This window comes from Giraffa tippelskirchi, chromosome 6, assembly GCF_054371585.1.
Source record: "Giraffa tippelskirchi isolate mGirTip1 chromosome 6, T2T-mGirTip1v1.2.pri, whole genome shotgun sequence".
NCBI classification, from domain to species: Eukaryota; Metazoa; Chordata; class Mammalia; order Artiodactyla; family Giraffidae; genus Giraffa; species Giraffa tippelskirchi.
The window spans coordinates 115,298,009-115,316,927 of NC_137280.1; the positions used below are offsets into that span (position 1 = coordinate 115,298,009).

At 48.4% G+C, this 18,919-nt stretch overlaps 2 protein-coding genes and 3 non-coding genes across 21 annotated transcripts; 1 reads left to right on the forward strand and 4 right to left on the reverse strand.

Moving 5' to 3' along the window:
* Positions 1-71: 71 nt before the first annotated feature.
* On the reverse strand, positions 72-144 carry TRNAV-CAC (transfer RNA valine (anticodon CAC)). Its single transcript has one exon. It is a non-coding gene; the product is annotated as a tRNA-Val (tRNA).
* Positions 145-1,510: 1,366 nt separating this feature from the next.
* Positions 1,511-12,048, forward strand: TRIM41 (tripartite motif containing 41). Of its 16 annotated transcripts, none has more exons than XR_014057111.1 (7): positions 1,511-3,068; positions 6,868-6,963; positions 8,885-9,148; positions 9,693-9,715; positions 9,912-10,039; positions 10,429-10,641; positions 11,275-12,048. XR_014057111.1 is itself a non-coding variant. In XM_081502104.1 (7 exons), the coding sequence occupies exons 1-7, from the start codon at positions 2,259-2,261 to the stop codon at positions 11,290-11,292; spliced, it is 1,521 nt and encodes a 506-aa protein (XP_081358230.1). In that variant the 5' UTR covers positions 1,511-2,258; the 3' UTR covers positions 11,293-12,048. The 16 variants fall into 16 exon arrangements, 9 of the variants coding, with proteins under 9 accessions (XP_081358230.1, XP_081358228.1, XP_081358231.1 ...); XR_014057112.1 differs by having other exon boundaries at positions 8,918-9,148; XR_014057113.1 differs by having other exon boundaries at positions 8,918-9,148; positions 11,623-12,048.
* A 639-nt stretch (positions 12,049-12,687) lies between these two features.
* Positions 12,688-17,401, reverse strand: RACK1 (receptor for activated C kinase 1). 2 transcript variants are annotated; one of them, XM_081502188.1, is made up of 8 exons: positions 17,189-17,401; positions 15,846-16,017; positions 15,172-15,319; positions 14,817-14,912; positions 14,342-14,452; positions 13,815-13,955; positions 13,187-13,297; positions 12,688-12,800 (listed from the first exon to the last, which is right to left on the reverse strand). In XM_081502188.1, exons 1-8 carry the CDS (start codon positions 17,295-17,297, stop codon positions 12,735-12,737), a joined length of 954 nt encoding a protein of 317 aa, XP_081358314.1. In that variant the 5' UTR covers positions 17,298-17,401; the 3' UTR covers positions 12,688-12,734. The 2 variants fall into 2 exon arrangements, with proteins under 2 accessions (XP_081358314.1, XP_081358315.1); XM_081502189.1 differs by having other exon boundaries at positions 15,842-16,017.
* On the reverse strand, positions 15,485-15,563 carry LOC145511807 (small nucleolar RNA SNORD96 family). Its single transcript, XR_014058181.1, has one exon. It is a non-coding gene; the product is annotated as a small nucleolar RNA SNORD96 family (small nucleolar RNA).
* LOC145511819 (small nucleolar RNA SNORD95) lies at positions 16,863-16,930 on the reverse strand. The gene has a single exon (XR_014058193.1). It is a non-coding gene; the product is annotated as a small nucleolar RNA SNORD95 (small nucleolar RNA).
* Positions 17,402-18,919: the final 1,518 nt, after the last annotated feature.

Consider the following 18,919-nt stretch of genomic DNA (forward strand, 5'->3'; position numbering starts at 1 on the left):
CACGTTTTTGATATGACGGTCTTCACTCTCCAGGACATGAGAGAGGTAGTGACTAGAATTGAAAAGTAAAATGTTTCCGCCCGGTTTCGAACCGGGGACCTTTCGCGTGTGAGGCGAACGTGATAACCACTACACTACGGAAACGCCCACAAAAAGTCCCTCGGTGATTACTCCCTGAATCTCTACATGGCCCCTACTGGCCAGGATGAGACAAGATTCCGAAGGGACATGGGGCTCCTTTTAGGGGCCGTCTGAACCACGTTCAGGCCTTGTGGTCCCATTTTGCTGCCACAGTAGCGCTTACAGCTCCTGGCACGGCCTAGTACATAGTTTATGCACGAAGATTCGTAGTTTTGGCGCGTTCCGACCACCACTTTATAAAGCACGCGTCCTTTTGGAGTTTCCACAAGAGGCGTGAAGCGCCTCGAGATCAGGGTCAATTCTGCGTGCCCAGATCTGGCATCGCGCAGCGCCCGACACTCACTAGGGAGTCCTGTAACTTCTCTTGCTGTTTAAAAATTTTTTTTTAATTAAACAAGATTTTTCTTTTTAAAACATCACGTATTATTTCTATCGCACAAATAATCCATTTGGCTGAGATGCTCCGAGTACCACAGCAGCATCTTTACTGATACCGTTCTACATCCTAGCTAGGATTCTCTCAAGTAAAATCCAATACCGCAAACCCAGTTTGAGCCCCTGCTCTTAGACTGCGACTCCACGAAGACAGACCTCGAAGTATTCTGGGCGTGGAGCACGCGTGGTGCACAGCTCAGAAAGAGTTGAAAGAATCAATAGCACTTGCGGCGGGGGGAACAAAATTATTATTATTTTTTTTCTTTAAGGCAATACATTGACTTGGTTCAAGTTCAAAAGATACAGAACGACATTTACAGAAAAGTGTCCTAGATAAACTAGCATTCATCCAGAGATAGACAACAACGATGATAATGATGGATAGCTAAACCTTGTATCTCACTTACTATGTGCTAGGCAATATTATAATAGTTTTGCACTACAGTAATTTCACTAAACCCTCTGAGATAGGAACCTTTATAAATTAGCACAGGACTATAAAGCTATTACATACATTTAACATCCTATCCCCCTCCCTTCTTTACAATTATACTCTACACATTGTTTAGCACTTTGTTTTTTTCATTTCATTTGTACATTTTGGGGAGGATTCCCTTTTTACATCTGAAGTGTTCCACTGTGTAAATGTGCATGTCATGATTTGCTACGGTTCCTTTATTGATGGCAGTTAAGAAAGTTCATCTAAACGAAACGACAGTGACCGACGGCAGTTTCTACAAAGTGTGTGGAAAAGCCAACTACAAGCGGGGAGGATGGAAAGGGTCTCCGGTCCCACTTCCACCGCACTTCTACAGACCCCGCCCCCTAGTCAGTCTCGGACTGACTCTCTGAGTCTTCAAACAACAAAGTCCTTCGCCTAGATGGGCCGGAAGTACTTCAGGGTTCTCAGCCGACACCCGCCCTTCCCATTTCCGGCATCGGCCGTGGGGAGTTCCTGCTGCAGTTCTCCGTGTCCGATCGGTAGGATGGCGCCGGGCCGATACGGTCATAGCATCGAGAGTAGACGGGCGCCAAGCCCTTCCAAGGTCCCTCGAAATTTATCCCCAGTGGCGGGCGATGGGGGAGGCTGGGCTTTCAGTTTCGTCTGCGTTCCCCACTCCCTCGCATTAGAGTCGTACGCCTCCGTCCTTCTAGGCCTCCCTCCCTGTTCCTGAGTGCCTCCTAGAGCGTCGCCTCACCGTTTCCTGTCATCTGGCGGCCCGGGGCGGGGAAGCGGGGGAAGAAAGGGGCGTAGCGTGACCGGGGAGAGAACTCGCAATCTTGGGTGGTTAGCAGCACCGGAAGTGTTAGTGGAAGCCGGAAGTGAGGGGGCGGAGCCAGGAAGTGAGGAGGGGCGGGGGTTTATGAGGAGGCCAAGGGAGCGTTGGGGCAGATTTGCACTCAGGGCCACCTGAGGGACTTGGCGGTATCGCTCAGCTCTGTCCCCTCCCCTTCCAGGGACTCGGTTGTGGTCTGGGAGTAGGGAACTCTGTGTGGAGGGGTGTGTTGTCGGGAGGACATTTCTTTGGCTGCGCTTGAGGCGAGGTGTGGAGAGGCAGGGCTGGGGGTGGGGCTGGGTCGTCAGGGAGTCTGAGAGGGAAGACCCCCCCGCCCCCCCGCCCCCCTTCCCCCCTTCCCCCACCACCCACCACGCGTCTATACTGGCTGACTGGACACTTAAGATGGCTGCCGTTGCCATGGCACCCAACCCTGTGCAGACCCTTCAGGAGGAGGCGGTGTGCGCCATCTGCCTCGATTACTTCACGGACCCCGTGTCCATCGGCTGCGGGCACAACTTCTGCCGAGTGTGTGTAACCCAGTTGTGGGGAGGGGAGGATGAAGAGGACAGGGAAGAGTTAGACCGGGAGGAAGAGGAGGAGGACGCAGAGGAGGAAGAAGTGGAGGCTGTGGGGGCCGGTGGGGGTTGGGACACCCCCATGCGCGATGAAGACTATGAGGGCGACATGGAGGAGGAGGTCGAGGAGGAAGAAGAGGGTGTGTTCTGGACCAGTGGCATGGGCGGATCCAACTGGGACAACATGGAGTATGTGTGGGAGGAGGAGGAGGAGGAGGAAGACCTGGACTACTACTTGGGGGACATGGAGGAGGACCTGAGGGGAGAGGAGGAGGAGGACGAGGAGGAAGTGCTGGAGGAGGACGAGGAAGAGGAGCTAGATCCGGTCACCCCACTGCCCCCGCCTCCAACTCCTCGGAGGTGCTTCACCTGCCCTCAGTGCCGCAAGAGCTTTCCTAGGCGGAGCTTCCGGCCCAACCTGCAGCTGGCCAACATGGTCCAGGTGATTCGGCAGATGCACCCAACTGCTGGGCGGGGGAGCCGTGGGAACGAGCAGGGCATTTGTCCCAAACACCAAGAAGCCCTGAAACTCTTCTGCGAGGTGGATGAAGAGGCCATCTGTGTGGTATGTCGAGAATCCAGGAACCACAAACAGCACAGCGTGGTGCCATTGGAGGAGGTGGTGCAGGAGTACAAGGTGAGAGTAGATGGGAGTTTAGTTGGGGTGGAGAAGAAGAGGAACTGGGGAAAGGAAATGGTGTCTTTCCCGTTCAAAGAGCCTCGTGTACTGTTGAGCTGATTTTCCTTACCTAAGCACTTACTGGCACCAGAATGGTTAGAGTGAGAAGGATCCTGGACACAGACAAAGTAGACACAGTGAAGAATACCAGGGAAGACTGGCTTCCTCAAAGAAAATCTGGTGATGTCATATCACTGGACTTTGTCTCTTGGGGAAAAGCCACTGCTGTTTTGCACTTCCACTTGTCCCTAAGTTATAGAAATGCAAGTGACAAGCCCTTAGAGCTTTACCACCAGTCTTATTTAACTGTGAATGACTCTTAAAAACCTATCTTTGATTAAAACCCCTAGAAATGGAAAGAACTTGCTCAGTCACTCAGTCCTGGCTGACTCTCTGCGACCCCATAGACTGTAACCTGCCAGGCTCCTCTTTCCATGGAATTTTCCAGGCAAGAATACTGGAGTGGGTTGCCATTTCCTTCTCCATGAAAGAGCTTGGGCCTCAAATAAAAAAGTGCTCTGAGGAACAGGAGTGTATATTGACTACTAGTATCAGACTCATATGCTCTGCTCTTGTTCTAATGGGTTCCCCACCCACTCCAAGATACGGCTTTGTTCTCCCCTTGAGGAATTTTGTTGGATCTGAATCATTCTGGTGTACTGGCCAGAACTTCTTATGTTTCCTGGGTATTTAGAAAAGAGGGATAGGCTTTTAAGTCAGAAGATCTGGCCCTTAGTCTCTGAATGTCTTTGAACTTTAATTTCTCCAGGATTGAAAGTTAATATTTACTGAATACTTACTATGTACCCCTGCACTGTACTAAGCACTTTTTCATGGACTGTCTCATTTAAAATTGAAAACAACCCTGTGAGTTTGCTATAGTTTGTATTCCCATTGTACAGATTGGGAAACGGAAGGGAAACAGAACCAGAGAGATGTAAGTAATATACACAGGGCCACAGTTACTAGTAACTACTCTCCCTCCCCTTTCCTGGCCTATACTGTTTATAACATCACCACTATTTAGATGTCTGTTGTTTGATTTTTCTCACATGTGACTTTTCTTCTCGAAGTTTGATTCTAGTTTAGTTAATATCTTTTTCGACACAGGTGAAGGAGATTTGTGTGTGAGACAGCTGGTAGAAATAACATTTACCGAACAGCCAGGTGGGATTGTAGAAGTGGAACCAGGAGGAGAGGGTAGCTGCTTCTGTGTAGTCTGCACAGAGCTTTTCTGTTTTATGACTTGTGTTTTCATAATTTTTTCCTGGTTTGTACAGTAACTTCACTTGGGTTTTATTATCATTACCCCAGTTTTAGAGTAAGATGTCTAGAGCTTCTCAGCTGGGAGTGGTACGTACAGTTAAGACAACCATACACCCCTTATGACAAGTAACTTCCTCCCACAGAGTGATTGTCAAACCTGGCTGATTGTTCCAGTTATTAGTGGAGGTTTTCAGAAGTACAGTGGGCCCTACCATCATCGATTCTGAATCACTGACAGGGAGAATTATCTTTAGAAAGCCCAGGCTGCTATGGGAATCACTGCACTGGTACTACCACCTGCCTTTTAGGCCCTGCATTATTAAGGGGAGGTTGTGAGCTCCTTTTGTCCTTCCCTTTTGTATCCCCTTGGCTTCTAGTTACCTGTACCCATCAATGTGTAGTCACTTTGTTAACTGGATCCCAGGGTGGCATATCCTTGGGGCATTCCATCGCTTCTCCACCCTCACCTTGCAGAACTCTTCTGAAGAGCTTCTGAAACTGGATTTTAATTTGTGTTAGCTGTAGCTGTTGAATGCCAGCCTGGTAGAGCTCTGCAACTTGGAGAGGCCACTAAACACAAAGTCTGACATTAACTGATCAGTAAATGTAAATACATAAGTTTTATTATGTCCGACTAACTTGAGTCTCCTCTTCTAAATTACAGGGTATTTTACAGGCAGGTAGTTTCTTTTCAGATACATACACTAACTAGCACTAGCTCAGCACAGTGTTGTTTTGTAGAAATATTTCCTTATTGAATAGGTAATAATGCATAAATGATATATAAATAAAGCTTCAAAAAAGTTAAAGGTTCTTGAAAATTTCTCTTAAATGATACTCTATTTGGATTCGTGTATGAACTTTTTGTCCATAATTTAGGAAAAATATTAAATGAGAAATATAAGCACCATAAATTTTGAATTAATAGGGTTGAAATTATTGACCCTACTGGAAAAAAGTAGAAAATAATAGCAAAAAGCAAATTTTTGTGTTGTTTACGCTATGTATGTTATGGATTGATTGTAATTTTATTATGATTTTCTTCTTCAACTACTTAACCTTGCAAGGACTACCTTTTGTGCTCTGGGTCAGTAACCTCTTTAGATCAAGGGTCATTATCAGATTGTCATTGGCAGCTTAGGCCTGGGTAGGGAATTCTAGATAACATTTAGTACTAATCTTTTGCTCTGTGCCAGACACTGTGCTAAGCATGCATGTCCATAAGGTAGATTCTGTTATTCCTAGTTCCCTTTTTAAGATGAGGTAACTTGAAGCATGGCTTGCTTCAGGTCACCTGCCTGCATTCAGGTTCAGATCAGAGTCTAGGCTTGAGCTCTTTTACGCTGTATTATCCCCCAAGGTAAAGGAGGCAGAAGAAGTAGAAGGCATGAAAAAGGAAAGGGCGTAAAATCCAGGCTTATCCATTCTGGTCTTTAAAGCACAAGATTGTTACAAACAATTAGAACACAGAGCTCAAGTGCATTTTTGCTGCAGGAGTTAAAACTTGAGGAGGAGAGTGTATTTGTTTTCCATTTAGCAAGTAATTGAGTGGGAGAGAAGCATAGAAATTAAAATAAGTGGGGTCCATGCTCCCATGAGCCTGTGTGTCCTAGGCACAGAACACATGTAAGTGATTACAGTGCAGGGAAGTATTGTGAAGGTATATTCATGTTCCTTGAGATCACAGAGGAAGTTGGGGATGGGGAGCATCGGGGCATGGACAGGTAGCTGGATTTTAAAGGAAGAATGCCTTGGGCTAATTGTAGAAGGGCAGTCCCAGACAGAGGGAGTAGCATGGATAAAAGTATGGAATTATGCTCAGGAAAAGACTAGAAGTTTTATGTGACTAAAACTAAAGAGTCTGTGTTCAGGAGGTATGGAGGGTAGGCTAGAAATGAAGGCGCAATGAGAGCCTCGTATATTGCAAGTCTTGGAGAACTGTTGAAAGATTTTTGGCATAGACATAAAATCATCAGAAAAGTATTTAGAGTTGAAAATTATGAGGAAGATTGCTTATGAGGAGGAAGGGACCATATGTAAGAGCATTCATATGGAAGGACTTTGTGCACTGAGGGGCTCAAGCCATGTTCACTCCCAGCTCTTTAGTGTGGTGCTATGTAGTCATCAGGATCCTACCTTTATTTATTATTTTGACCAGGCTGAGTGGCATACAGGACATTATTTCCCTGACCGGGGCCTGAACCTGTGCCCTCTGCAGTGGAAGTGCAGAGTCTTAACTGCTGGACTGCCAAGGAAGTCCCAGAATCTTAACCTGCAGACTTTGTACATGAGTTCAGGAGGAGGGTTGAAAGCCTTTGTCATCATCTGAAGAGAAGAAAGGGGAGGAAGGGAATTTGATGCTCATTTAATACCTGTAATGGGTATCAGGCTTTGAGCCCAACCCACTGCAGGGAGAATGGGGGATATGGCCTTTGAGGGCAGGTGCTTCTCCTTTCCAAGACCTCTAACCTTCCTTTCTCCATTTCTTTAGGCCAAACTACAGGGGCATGTGGAACCACTGAGAAAGCACCTGGAGGCTGTGCAGAAGATGAAGGCCAAGGAAGAGAGGCGGGTGACAGAGTTGAAGGTGAGTGAATGTCCTTGACAGGGCTGACTGGTTCTGTGGTTTAGAGCAGGAAAGATGGGCTCTCACAAGTGGTGACTAGATCCTCTGAAGAGGGACAGCCAAGGCCTGGGAGAGAAGTAGACACCTTCTTGGGTGTCTGTGAGGAAAGGGGTCTTAGCAGCTCAAAGAAAGAGTTAGTCGCTCAGTCGTGTCTGACTCTGCGATCCCATGAACTGTAGCCCAACAGACTCCTCTGTCCATGGGATTCTCCAGGCAAGAATACTTCAGTGGGTTCCCATTCCCTTCTCCAGGGGATCTTCACGACCCAGGGATTGAAACCAGATCTCCTGCATTGCAGGCAGATTCTTTACCATCTGAGCCACCAGGGAAGCCTTAGTAAATCAAGAGGCATGTTTATTCCTAGGTTCCAAAATGGAATGAAATAGGTTTAGCTTGGAGAGGGCTGGTGCCTGGCTCAAGGTTGCAGAGCAGGTTTACCATCCTAGACACCTAACCCTAGACCTCCTGCCCCATACTATCACTCCAGATAGCACAGAGAGCAGAAGAGGGCAAGGCAAAATTCACATACCAGCTGTCAGAGAAGCTCCAGGTTCCAAGACAGATGTCAGGTGGTGGGCAAGGCATGAGTGAGAGGAGCATGAGTGGAGGAATGTCAGCATTGCAGAGACCTATTATCTTCTAGTCTAGTGTTTCTCAGCCTTTTTTCATTATTGCTCACCCCTCCTCATGGAGTATTTTTAAATATTTCCCCCCTAATTCCAACCCTTTACTCCTGCCTCTTTTTGTATAGCTGGTAGGCACTGGAATGACTTGGCAGTGAGCTTTGGACACCATGCCAGGGCATCCCTCCTATATGACGTCTTCCCCCATCCCTCCAGTGCCTGCCATCCTGGCAGGGTGGCTGAGCCTTGCCACTTCCCAGGACCCATGCTCATTCATTGCTAGCTGTACATTAGGGACTTTGTTGCTGGGCACCTAGTGGTGGGATCTTGAGTCTGGGAGTCGGGGAGTTTCTTGCTTCTAGCTTGCTGCCCAAATTGAGATTTTTGGGCTCCTGGGGTGCAGAGGTGTCAGGAACTGAGTTTCACTGGGACAGAGAGGGAAACTATTTTCTTCACACACTACACCAGCCAGGACTTCCCTCCACACTCTGGCCTTTTAACTCTTTTTACATACCCTTAAGAATGTCTCCAGCTTATATCTGGGTGAAAAGTGTGCTGATTATCTGGGGTTGCCCTGCCGAGGCAAATGGGGTGGGAATGGGTAGAGGTCTTCTCTCTTTATATATTAATGTTATCTACATAATATTTTTTATTTTGCCTCATGGCCCATAAAGTGTAAAATCTTACCTGACCCTTTATGGAAAACTTATTGACATCTGACCTAGAAGGATTAGGTAACTTTCCCACAGTCATTAGTGGAATAGCCAGTACTCTGATTTTGTATCTTGATTCCTGAATTTTTTATTTATTTCAAAGACTTCTTACCAAGCACCTACTCAGTAGTAGGCACTGTTCCAGGGTCTGAGGACCCTGTGGCAACAGAGCTTACAGAGCAGTGGGGAAAGAGGATTTTAAAAGATACTCCAATGTAAATATAACCTTTCAAATTGAGGTATATGCCATGAGATATGATATTTATGTAAGTGACCCTGGTTTAGATCTGGAAGAGAGATAAGACTTTTCTCAGGAATATTTAAGCTTAGACCTGAAGAAAGAGTAAAGTAGCCAAGGTGGAGATAAGCATTGCAGGCAGCGGTTGGTGAGTTTGGGACCATTGTGCCAGGAGCATGCTAAAACCTGCTAAAGCCAGGAGATGGGGAAGGGGTCAGGAGCTTTTTTTCATTCAGGATGTAGGGCTCCTTTGCCTTGGATTGAGGGGCAGCAGTTACCAAATTGGAGGTTTGTTTCTGTGTGTTGAGGTGGTATCCACCATCCCCTTTGCATCATCCCAGAGCCAGATGAAGTCAGAGCTGGCAGCTGTGGCCTCAGAATTTGGGCGGCTGACACGGTTTCTGGCCGAAGAGCAGGCAGGGCTAGAGCGGCGCCTCCGAGAGATGCATGAAGCTCAGCTGGGGCGTGCAGGAGCAGCGGCCAGCCGCCTCTCAGAGCAGGCTGCCCAGCTGAGCCGCCTGCTGGCTGAGGCCCAGGAGCGAAGCCAGCAAGGGGGCCTGCGGCTGCTCCAGGTAAGCAATGGCCCCTTCCTTGTCCACCCCCCAGAGCCTTGTGTCTGTTGTATCAGGCAGTGCTTACCAAACACCTGTCCAGAGCTACCTCTCTTCTCATTGGGAGGAACCCACAATGATTTAACCCAAAGAGTAAAAAGGTTTTTTGAGGCTGGAGACAGATTAGTTGATACTGAATGTGATGTGTGATAATTGTACCTAATGAAAAGAATGAAGATTCAGTTTGTAAAAGGATTTTAAGAGTTTGGAAAAGAATTTTTGACATTAACGTCTGGAAAAATAGGACCAAGTCATATTGTGAAAATTCTTTTACTGGGGCTGTAAATTCTGTTGGGCTCACAGCAGGATGAGTTAAATTTGGCATAATGAGTCATATGGGTGATTGAGATGGATGCATGTTTATTGAAGGTCTTGTGTATGCTTTCTCACTCACTGTTGAAGTTCAGTTCTTTCTCTGGCTGGAATCAGATGGGGAGAAGGCAACCATCCCTGTGCAGCTGACTCTCTGTTTCTTTCTCCCTCTCCCTCTTTTTGTTATTCCCAGGACATCAAGGAGACTTTCAATAGGTGTGTTCTCACCCTTTATCCTTTGTGACCCAGTGGCATCTGGTTCCCCATCCCTGCATCTCTTGGATATCCCGCTCCTCTCCTTCCTTCCCCAGGACCTGAGTTTCTGCCTCCTGGACCCTCTCCTTCCCCTCAGCTTCTGCTCTTCCCTCTGGGAATATCATGGTCCCACCCCCTGCCCGGTCCCCTTCTCCAGGTGTGAAGAGGTACAGCTGCAGCCCCCAGAGGTCTGGTCCCCTGACCCGTGTCAACCCCATAGCCATGACTTCCTGACAGATGCCATCGTGAGGAAAATGAGCCGGATGTTCTGTCAGGCTGCCCGAGGTAGGGAGGTCACCTGTTCGACCTTCCTTTGCCTTTCCCTTCACAGACCTGAGATTGGGTTCTGAGGGGAAGATGGGCCCTGGGGGAATGGGTGCTGAAACTGGAGCAGGATAAAGGCAGGCCAATTGGGGCTTCAAGCCAAGAGCAGCTTTTGTTCTAGCCCAGGTGGGTGTTGGGGAGTAAAAGCCAGGACTGGAGGGAAAACCTGTGTGGTGTCCTGAAACCAGAGTGGGGAAGAGAGGTGGAGCCCCTAGGAACTTGAGCCCCGAGTCTGTTGGGGCAGGGAGCTGAAGACAGATGGATGGTTGGGAGGGCGAAAGGTGAAGGGGGAGGGCAGCAGGAAAGGCCAAACTTTGGAGTTAGCCACTAACAGGGAACAGTCGTTCCAGCCCTGGCGTATTTGTCCTCCCTCCTCCCAAGTGGACCTGACGCTGGACCCTGACACGGCTCACCCGGCTCTGATGCTGTCTCCCGACCGCCGGGGGGTCCGCCTGGCAGAGAGGCGGCAGGAGGTTGCTGACCATTCCAAGCGCTTCTCGGCCGACTGCTGCGTGCTGGGGGCCCAGGGCTTCCGCTCTGGCCGGCACTACTGGGAGGTAGAGGTGGGTGGGCGGCGGGGCTGGGCGGTGGGTGCTGCCCGTGAATCAACCCATCATAAGGAGAAGGTGGGCTCTGGGGGGTCCTCTGTGGGCAGTGGGGATGCCAGCTCCTCTCGCCATCACCACCGCCGCCGCCGCCTCCACCTGCCCCAGCAGCCCCTGCTCCAGCGGGAAGTGTGGTGTGTGGGCACCAATGGCAAACGCTACCAGGCACAAAGCTCAACGGAGCAGACACTGCTGAGCCCAAGTGAGAAACCGCGGCGGTTTGGCGTGTACCTGGACTATGAGGCTGGGCGCCTGGGCTTCTACAATGCAGAGACTCTGGCTCATGTGCACACCTTTTCGGCTGCCTTCTTGGGCGAGCGTGTCTTCCCTTTCTTCCGGGTGCTCTCCAAGGGCACCCGCATCAAGCTCTGCCCTTGATCAGCCTGCCACCCGCATGGGCCCCTCTGGTTAGCACTAGGGGGGCGGGTGGTGGTGGAAGGTGGCCCATAAGTTTGGGGGCTAAAATGCTCCCATTACTGCATTGCTTCATGCTCCTTTGACCCCAGGCTCCTGCTTCTACTTCTAGGAGTCTAATAAAACTCTCCTAGCCTCCAGCTCAGCTTTCTCTCACCTACTGGGTCTGTTCAACAGGTCTGCATGGGTCCCTGATGACAGCAGCTGCCTGGTGTTCCCTTCCTGTCTGCCCAGGGATCTGAGTTTTTGAGTAGGGGATGAAGGGAGGTTGTAATCTCATTACTAAACTTCCCTTTCCCCATTCCTGTTCAACTTTCATGTCAGTTCTGAGGCTGGAGGATTTGGGCACGACTCATGACAGCCCTCATTCCATTTTCTGATGCAAATTTTAGCTAAGGGATTTGGAAGCTTCTTCGGGGGAGGCAGGCTGGGAAAAGGGTAGAGCTGGATAATCAACAGTCTACTCTCTGGGGGGAGTAGGAAGGATTGTAATTTTCCTTCCATCCCCAATTTCTACCTCCATAGACTGGCCAGAATTTAGCTTCAGTGAGGTCTGGAATGGTCGACATGATGGAAACTACATACATCATCCAATTATTTCTTCCCCCTTCCTTTTTAAGCACTAATCTAGGAGCAAAGCTCCTCCCCAACTCCAGTCCCTCAGGTCTTTTCACTGCTAGGCTCCTTTCCTTTTCTGTAAAATCCCCTTGTCAGTTTCCAGCCTCTCTTCATGTGCTTAGTTCCCTCCATTTGGCAAGCCCTGGAGGGGAGCCTTGGGACAGGGATTTGAATCCCTAGGAGAGCCTTGGGCAGAATCTATTTTTCTAGTAACCCTTTGCCTTCTGTCACTTATCAGCTTTTGTCCTCTGCTTTGATGGCTGAGGTCAATTCTATGCTCCTGGGAGAAAAGGAAGATGGGTTGTGTTGTGGAAATAAAAACTATTTGCTGCTTTTGTGGAGTCCATTCCTTTAGAAGAGTAAGGTGTTGCTAGTGGTAAAGAATCTGCCTGCCACTGCAAAAGCAGCAAGAGATGTGGGTTCAGTCCCTGGGTGGGGAAGATCCCCTGAAGAAGGAAATGACAACCCAGCGACAGAGGAGCTGGGGGCCTATAGTCCACAGGGGTTAGAAACCAGAGTTGGCCATCACTTGAGTGTGCATACACACACAAAGGAGATGCCACAGAATGGAGGAGTGGTTAATTAGATCTTTGCTTGAGACTTTGGTTTTCCTAATAATCTCCATACTGTGGCCCTCATGCCCAAGACTCAGGCACATTACATCTCCAGTCTTTTTATGTATCATATCTAGTTGGAAGTCAAAGAAGTCTTATTGCCATTATGAGTTGGAGGGTATATATACAGGAGACCTCGATATGCCACACATTTGTCATTTAGCTGCCACCTGAGGAAAAGCCACCATCTCCAGACCATTACACCTAATTTTACATCTCCATGTAAGATGAGCACAAAGGAGTTCTTGCCTTAAAGGACTAAAACAAAACCTTTTTAATCAAAGCCCCAGTTTGATGCAGACTAGACTAACTTGATGAGTTTCAAGAAGTTTTCAGAGAAAGACACTCACTATAAAAGTCAGAAAACCAGTTTTTTTAATTTTTAAAGCTCTGCCATGTTTGTTTCTAGCGGGTGCCGATGGTTACCTGCCACACTCGCACCAGGTTGTCCGTGTAGCCAGCAAACAGTGTCTACAAGGGAGAAATGACAACATTAAGTTACAGCCATGCAATTCTACAGTCCTGTTAGTGTAACAAAGGTGACCCTTTTAAGATGCCCACTCTTCTACTATTCACAGGTGATTATGTATTCCTAGAGGAAGCAACAGCTGGTCATAAGGATTCACAGGTTGTAAACTGATCAAGCTAATCAAGGTTTTAATTGAAGACAGGTAATCACTGTCCCTCCACAATCTTCCTACTGAAATATTAGCACGTGAAGACTGATCTGTGTTCATTGGCACAGTTACCCAAGTCCTGCCAAAGGCAATCATTTATGTCACTAGTTTTGCAACTGGCTGAGAAGCAGAGAGCAAGAAATGTTAAAAGCTGAATCACCAGAGGATAGACCCACTTACCTGGCCATCAGCAGACCAGGCCAGAGAGGTACACTGGGGAGGCTCTGCCTTACTGCTGGTACTGATAACTTCTTGCTTCAGTTCATCTACAATGATCTTGCCTTCCAAGTCCTGAGGAAGGGGTAAAACCAGGGTTAAGGACACTTGGCCCTTTCATGTTATTACTGGTTTTCAAAAACCAAGACAGACAGGTCCCCTCTCAAACGCCCCTTTAATTGTAATTCAGTAATTCTTAGCAGCGAATTACTTTCTGCCTCTTTGGGGATCCTTGGCAATGTCTAGAGGCATTTTACAGTTTGCTACAGGCATCTTGCGGGGAGTAGAGCCTGGGATGCTATTAAACATCCTAAATAATGCACAAGACCGCCTCTCCTCCAACAATGGATGACCCAGACCGAAGTGTCAATTGCACTGAGGTTGAGTAGATCGCTACAACTGGTCTTCCTTTTTTTCCCAATCCCAAGAAGTCATAACTCATCCTTCTTGGGTATCCATTGATAGCATGATGGTTCTGGAGTTGTTTAGGAAGTTCAAATCCCAGCAGTGAGTCAGAAGACATTGAAAAATTACAACATTGCCAAGGCTTGCATAGCCAGGTATCTGGCCTCAATCTGCAGCCCACACTCACCCAGATCTTGATGCTAGGACCCGTGGCAGCACAGAGCCAGTAGCGGTTGGGACTGAAGCACAGGGCGTTGATGATGTCCCCACCATCTAGTGTGTAAAGGTGCTTGCCTTCATTGAGGTCCCACAACATGGCCTGCCCATCCTGGGTGACAGGAGAACACAAATCAGGGAAATATAGCTTCTTCCACATGTTAATCCCACCCATTTTGCCTCAGGATGCTGCCTTTATTCTTAACTGCCTACCGCAGTATCCTGACTTTACAAAAATTAATTTCATGAGTATCAACAGTTATCTATGTGAGAAATGACACTTCACCAACCCTACAAGAACCTGACTTCAAAATGCATCACTGTAAGCTCCAAAAGCACAGGATTCTAATCTCATCAAACCAGCCTCACATGAGACAATCTCTTAATGCCTTAACCACGACATTTTCAAAATGTTTCTGAAGCAACATTTACCCCTGGACTGCTATCCCATTATCTTAAGTATCCAGTTGTTCCCCATTGATTAGGGGACTCCTGTACCTTGCCTCCAGAAGCACAGAGGGATCCATCTGGAGAGACAGTCACAGTGTTCAGGTAGCCTGTGTGGCCGATGTGATTGGTCTTCAGCTTACAATTTGCCAAGTTCCATACCTAAAATTGTGGGTCAAAGGTGAAGAACCTGGGCTCTGGATCTATCAAGGTCAAAAGGGCTCAGGTCAAATAAAAGGCATCCCTGGATAGGACAGCCAATTTCCATTCTATCAGTGACAAAAAAGTCAATTTACCTTGGCCACTTAAGGAAAAATTGCTTTCTGTGTTGCCAACTTACCAGGGGCTCTGGGCTCCCAATTAGCTACTTTAGACCAAATATCAAAAATTAATGGCCTGTACTGAGTTATCAAGAGGAAAATGGTCAGTTAAGGGACAAAGCATTCAAAGTTGATTATGACCAACTGGGAGGCAGTGGGAACACATTCTGGTTGGTAAAGGCCTTACACCCTGGCTCCAAGCTCACCTTGACCAGCTTGTCCCAGCCACAGGAAACAATAATGGGATTGCTGCTGTTGGGCGAAAAGCGGACACAAGACACCCACTCTGAATGGCTCTCATCCTGCAGAGGATGGAAAGGAAATAAGGAGAAACTGTCTTGTCTCATGAAACTCCAGACCTCCATCCTTCCCCCTCAGTTATGGGATATATATTCAATATGTTAACAACCTGTATTCACACTTCCAGAACCCAAACCTTTAAGATAAGATAGAATTCCTTTAGCCTCCAGATGAGGCTTGAAATCACCATATAAAAGCACCAGTTAAGAAGGATGGGGGGAAATGTTTAACATGTGCTCCCTTCATGTGCCTTTACTTTACCTGGACAGTATATTTGCACACACCCAGAGTATTCCATAGTTTGATGGTTTTGTCTCGGGAGCCAGAGACAATTTGCCGGTTGTCAGAAGAGAAGGCCACACTCAGCACATCTTTGGTATGGCCTACAAATCGGCGAGTGGTGGTGCCCCTGAGAGGGAGGACTTGGTTACTCTCTAGACAGACTCTGCAAACATTCTTCCACAGTCAGACTGTTTCCCTGGCCTGGTTCCTCACCCACTGGAGCTGCATTACCCACACAACCCTAGACATGGCTTTGATAAACAGCAGGCCCTTGGCTGAGAATATGCCAGAGAATCCCTTCAGAATTGCAGGACATGTCCTCACTCCCATGTGGGGATTGGCTGACAATGTCATCTGTCATCACCAGGATCCTCCATTATGCCTGACCACCCAAGACTGAGGTCCCAGTATAAAGCATGTTCAAACATGTTGCCTACTCCCAAGTGCAGTATCTGAGAAGACAGACCACTCCTCAGCAATTCTGTGTATCTAATTACAAGCATCGGGGAGGGAGGCCAAACCACCACAAATATCTTCTCCAGGTACTCTGCCTTACAGTTCCCGCAAGTACCCAATCACTACCCTGGGAAACCTGATGGTATCTACCTGCTTTCTACCCAGCTTCCCCCCAGTGCCCCAGAGCAGCTACTTGCGTTGTGAGATCCCAAAGGCGAAGGGTTCCATCCCAGGAGCCTGAGAGGGCAAACTGGCCATCTGAGGAAATGACCACATCACTAACAAAGTGGGAGTGACCCCGAAGAGCACGCTGTGGGATACCATAGTTGGTCTCATCTCTGGTCAGCTTCCACATAATGATGGTCTTATCTAAGGGCAGGTAAAACAAAGAAGACGACCCAGTGAAAAAACCCCACAGCCCATCATCTGACCTTCTGGATCATAAATCAAGGGCATTTAGGGGTAGGGAAACTACCTAAAGGCTGAGAGAGTAGTTATTAGCCAAGTCCAAGTAACTCTAGTCAAGAGTCAAGCAGAGCTAAGTGGCACCCTGAGAATTTAACTCAGGAGTGTGAAACTTTACCCGGTTATGGATGCCTCTTGGAAATTCAAAACGATTCCACATCTATTTATTGGGCTTCCCTAGTGGCTCAGATGGTCAAGCATCTGCCTGCAATGCGGGAGACCTGGGTTCAATCCCTGGGTCGGGAAGATCCCCTGGAGAAGGAACTGGGAACCCACTCCAGTGCCTTTGCCTGGGAAAATCCCATGGATGGAGGAGCCTGGTAGGCTACAGTCCATGGGGTTGCAAAGAGTCGGGCAAGACTGAGCGACTTCACTTCCACAATGCATGCACACAGCAGGCAGGATGTGGAAGACTAGTTGTGGGCCTCCTGAGACTACTGCTAAGGGATGCAAGAAATAGTAGCATTAGAAAAATCACTTAAGGCGCTACAGGATTGGATGCTTTCACTGCAATGTGTTCCACTCAACAAACTTTCCTATTAGGTGCCATACATGATTGTAGCCTCCGATGAACTATTTTTAAATAGCGTGAACGCAAAAAGCAAGCGACAATAAGTCTCCAAATGCAGTCAGGTACAGAGCGAATGAGAAGGAAAAAAAAAGGGAAGAAAGGGCATCCCTGAATAGCCGAGACTAGACACGAGGTCCTCCTTGGAGTCCACTTTTTAATGAGCAGAGGGTCCGGGCAGCAGCTCAGAAACAGCCTCTGGGTTTCAGCATAGGCACTCAGATGGCATGTTGAGATCATCACCGCGGCGCCCGACCCGAAGGCTCCTTGGCACACACACAGTCACATACACGGGTTTGCGAGCTAGAGATTAAAAAGGCCCCAGCCTTGCAACCCTCCCGGCAGCCAACTGTGTTTCGGAGAGCGCAAAGTGGGGGACACCTCATGGGTTTATCCGCGATGAGGCCTAGGTACAGGTCAACTCACAGCCCACCTCGCGGCCCACAGGCCCAACCATGTGACGCGCGCAACGACCCCTGCCCTGTAATACAGCACCTCAGCCCGTACCTCGAGAGGCGGACAATATCATGTCCGGGAACTGGGGAGTGGTAGCGATCTGGGTCACCCAGCCGTTGTGGCCCTTGAGGGTGCCACGAAGGGTCATCTGTTCAGTCATGGCGACGGAGAGTGCGGGTGTCGCCGCAGCGACAAGGATGGAACTGGATAACTCACAGAGCCGACCCGCACACCCACTTCCACCGCTGTCCTGCAGAGGAAAAGAGCGAGCCACCCGCGCCGGAACCGGAAATACCCGCCTTCCCGAGCAAAATGGCGCCTTCCCATAATTCACTTCTGCTCAAGATGGCAGCGCCATGTAGTTCAGAAGGAGAGATAGAAGAAGACTTCTGGTCCAGACCGCAGTACAACGTAATTTGGTAGCACCGTACAAATTCCCTTGTTAAACCAACATGACTATTTTAAAAAGGTTCCTTATGGTTGGGGCGTGATGTCTCAAAAGCAGCAGAGAGGAAGTACACGCCCCAGAGCCTAGTAAGGAGAGCCTAGTGGCTTCTCTGGCCCTACGTGGCACAGCCTGAGCCCCTCCCTTTCCGCTTGGTGGCTCGGAGGGCATCGCAAAGGGAGCTTAATTTCATGGGCACAATTGTGAGTAACGGTGGGCAATGTGAATAATACTATATTAAAATTTCAAAGTAAACTGCGTTCAGGTGAACTATTAAACCCTAATAGATTCCATGCGCGGGCGGCGACTCTTCCGTCAAGAGGTTTATTCCTTCATGGTGTTGGGTGAGGAAAGACTTTGTCCACCCAGGACTAAGGCAGGAATGGGTTACAGAGAGGAAAACCGGGAATGAAAAATAAGTTAGTCTGTGGGCTGCTGGACAATAAACCCCGCTCCCGCCGAAACTGAAAGGCCCCAAGAGGAAGGTTGGCTCGGGCAAAACCACCTAATAGAAAGGTCCTTGGGTCTGGGCATCCAGGCGTGCCCAAGTATTTCTTTTCTGTTTGTCACATATTATTTTCTCATGAAAAGATATTGGGAATAATAGTACCTACCTCACATGGTGTGGAGAGTATATTAAATAGGTAAAATACCCAGAAAGATTCCTGGCAAAGTAAATGCACAGAACTTAGTGGGCACCTCTTGGCTACCAGACGCAATTTAGGTCTTGGGAACATAGCTGTGAACAGGGTAAAAGGGACCTGTTTCTTTGTTTTTGTTTTTTGAGTTTACATCCAATGAGATGGGGAAAAGAGAGCTCAAGGGGGAGATTTTTAACGAAGAAAGATATGGGAGAGAGCCTTGGGGATTTATGGATGGATGTTTCAGTCCGAGAAAGAATTAGTGCAAAAGTCCAGAGCTGGAGCCTTGAAGGCCCTGGGGACCAAGCCAATGCGATAGAGGTGGGGGCGGGGGTGTCAGTTGACAGAGGGCCTTGCAGGCTGGGGGAAGGACCTTGCAGACTACTAGAAGGCCTGCCTTTGGGAAGGAACAGTGTGGGACAGTGGCAAAGCTGCTACGGGCTATGGCTACTCAGATGTGTGAAGAAGGCCAGAATCCCTCTCTTGAAAGCAGCTACTCTCCTGGTGCCTTGCACACTTCTGCCTTCCTCCGCAGTCAAGTTGGGCTCACCAGGAACAGCCTTCGCTGTGTTCCTTCACAGCCTAAGGACCCTTTTAAGGGTTCCAACATCTGCCTTCCTGGCGCCAGCTGGCTGTCCTGTAGTTTTTCCAACACTGAACTCTACTCCTACCTATGTTTTTTTTTTTTTTTAATAT

What these genes read in the sequence shown, in the direction of transcription:
- RACK1 (XM_081502188.1), bottom strand. Translation starts at nt 17,297, where the DNA reads ATGACTGAACAGATGACCCTTCGTGGCACCCTCAAGGGCCACAACGGC. An exon ending in GTCCTAGCATCAAGATCTGG is followed by an intron (nt 13,298 to 13,814) that starts GTGAGTGTGGGC and finishes CCCCTTCCTCAG; the next exon opens with GACTTGGAAGGCAAGATCAT. An exon ending in CCTGGTCTGCTGATGGCCAG is followed by an intron (nt 12,801 to 13,186) that starts GTAAGTGGGTCT and finishes TCTCCCTTGTAG; the next exon opens with ACACTGTTTGCTGGCTACAC.
- TRIM41 (XM_081502098.1), top strand. Translation starts at nt 2,259, where the DNA reads ATGGCTGCCGTTGCCATGGCACCCAACCCTGTGCAGACCCTTCAGGAG. An exon ending in ATCAAGGAGACTTTCAATAG is followed by an intron (nt 9,716 to 9,911) that starts GTGTGTTCTCAC and finishes CCCCTTCTCCAG; the next exon opens with GTGTGAAGAGGTACAGCTGC. An exon ending in GTTCTGTCAGGCTGCCCGAG is followed by an intron (nt 10,040 to 10,459) that starts GTAGGGAGGTCA and finishes CCTCCTCCCAAG; the next exon opens with TGGACCTGACGCTGGACCCT.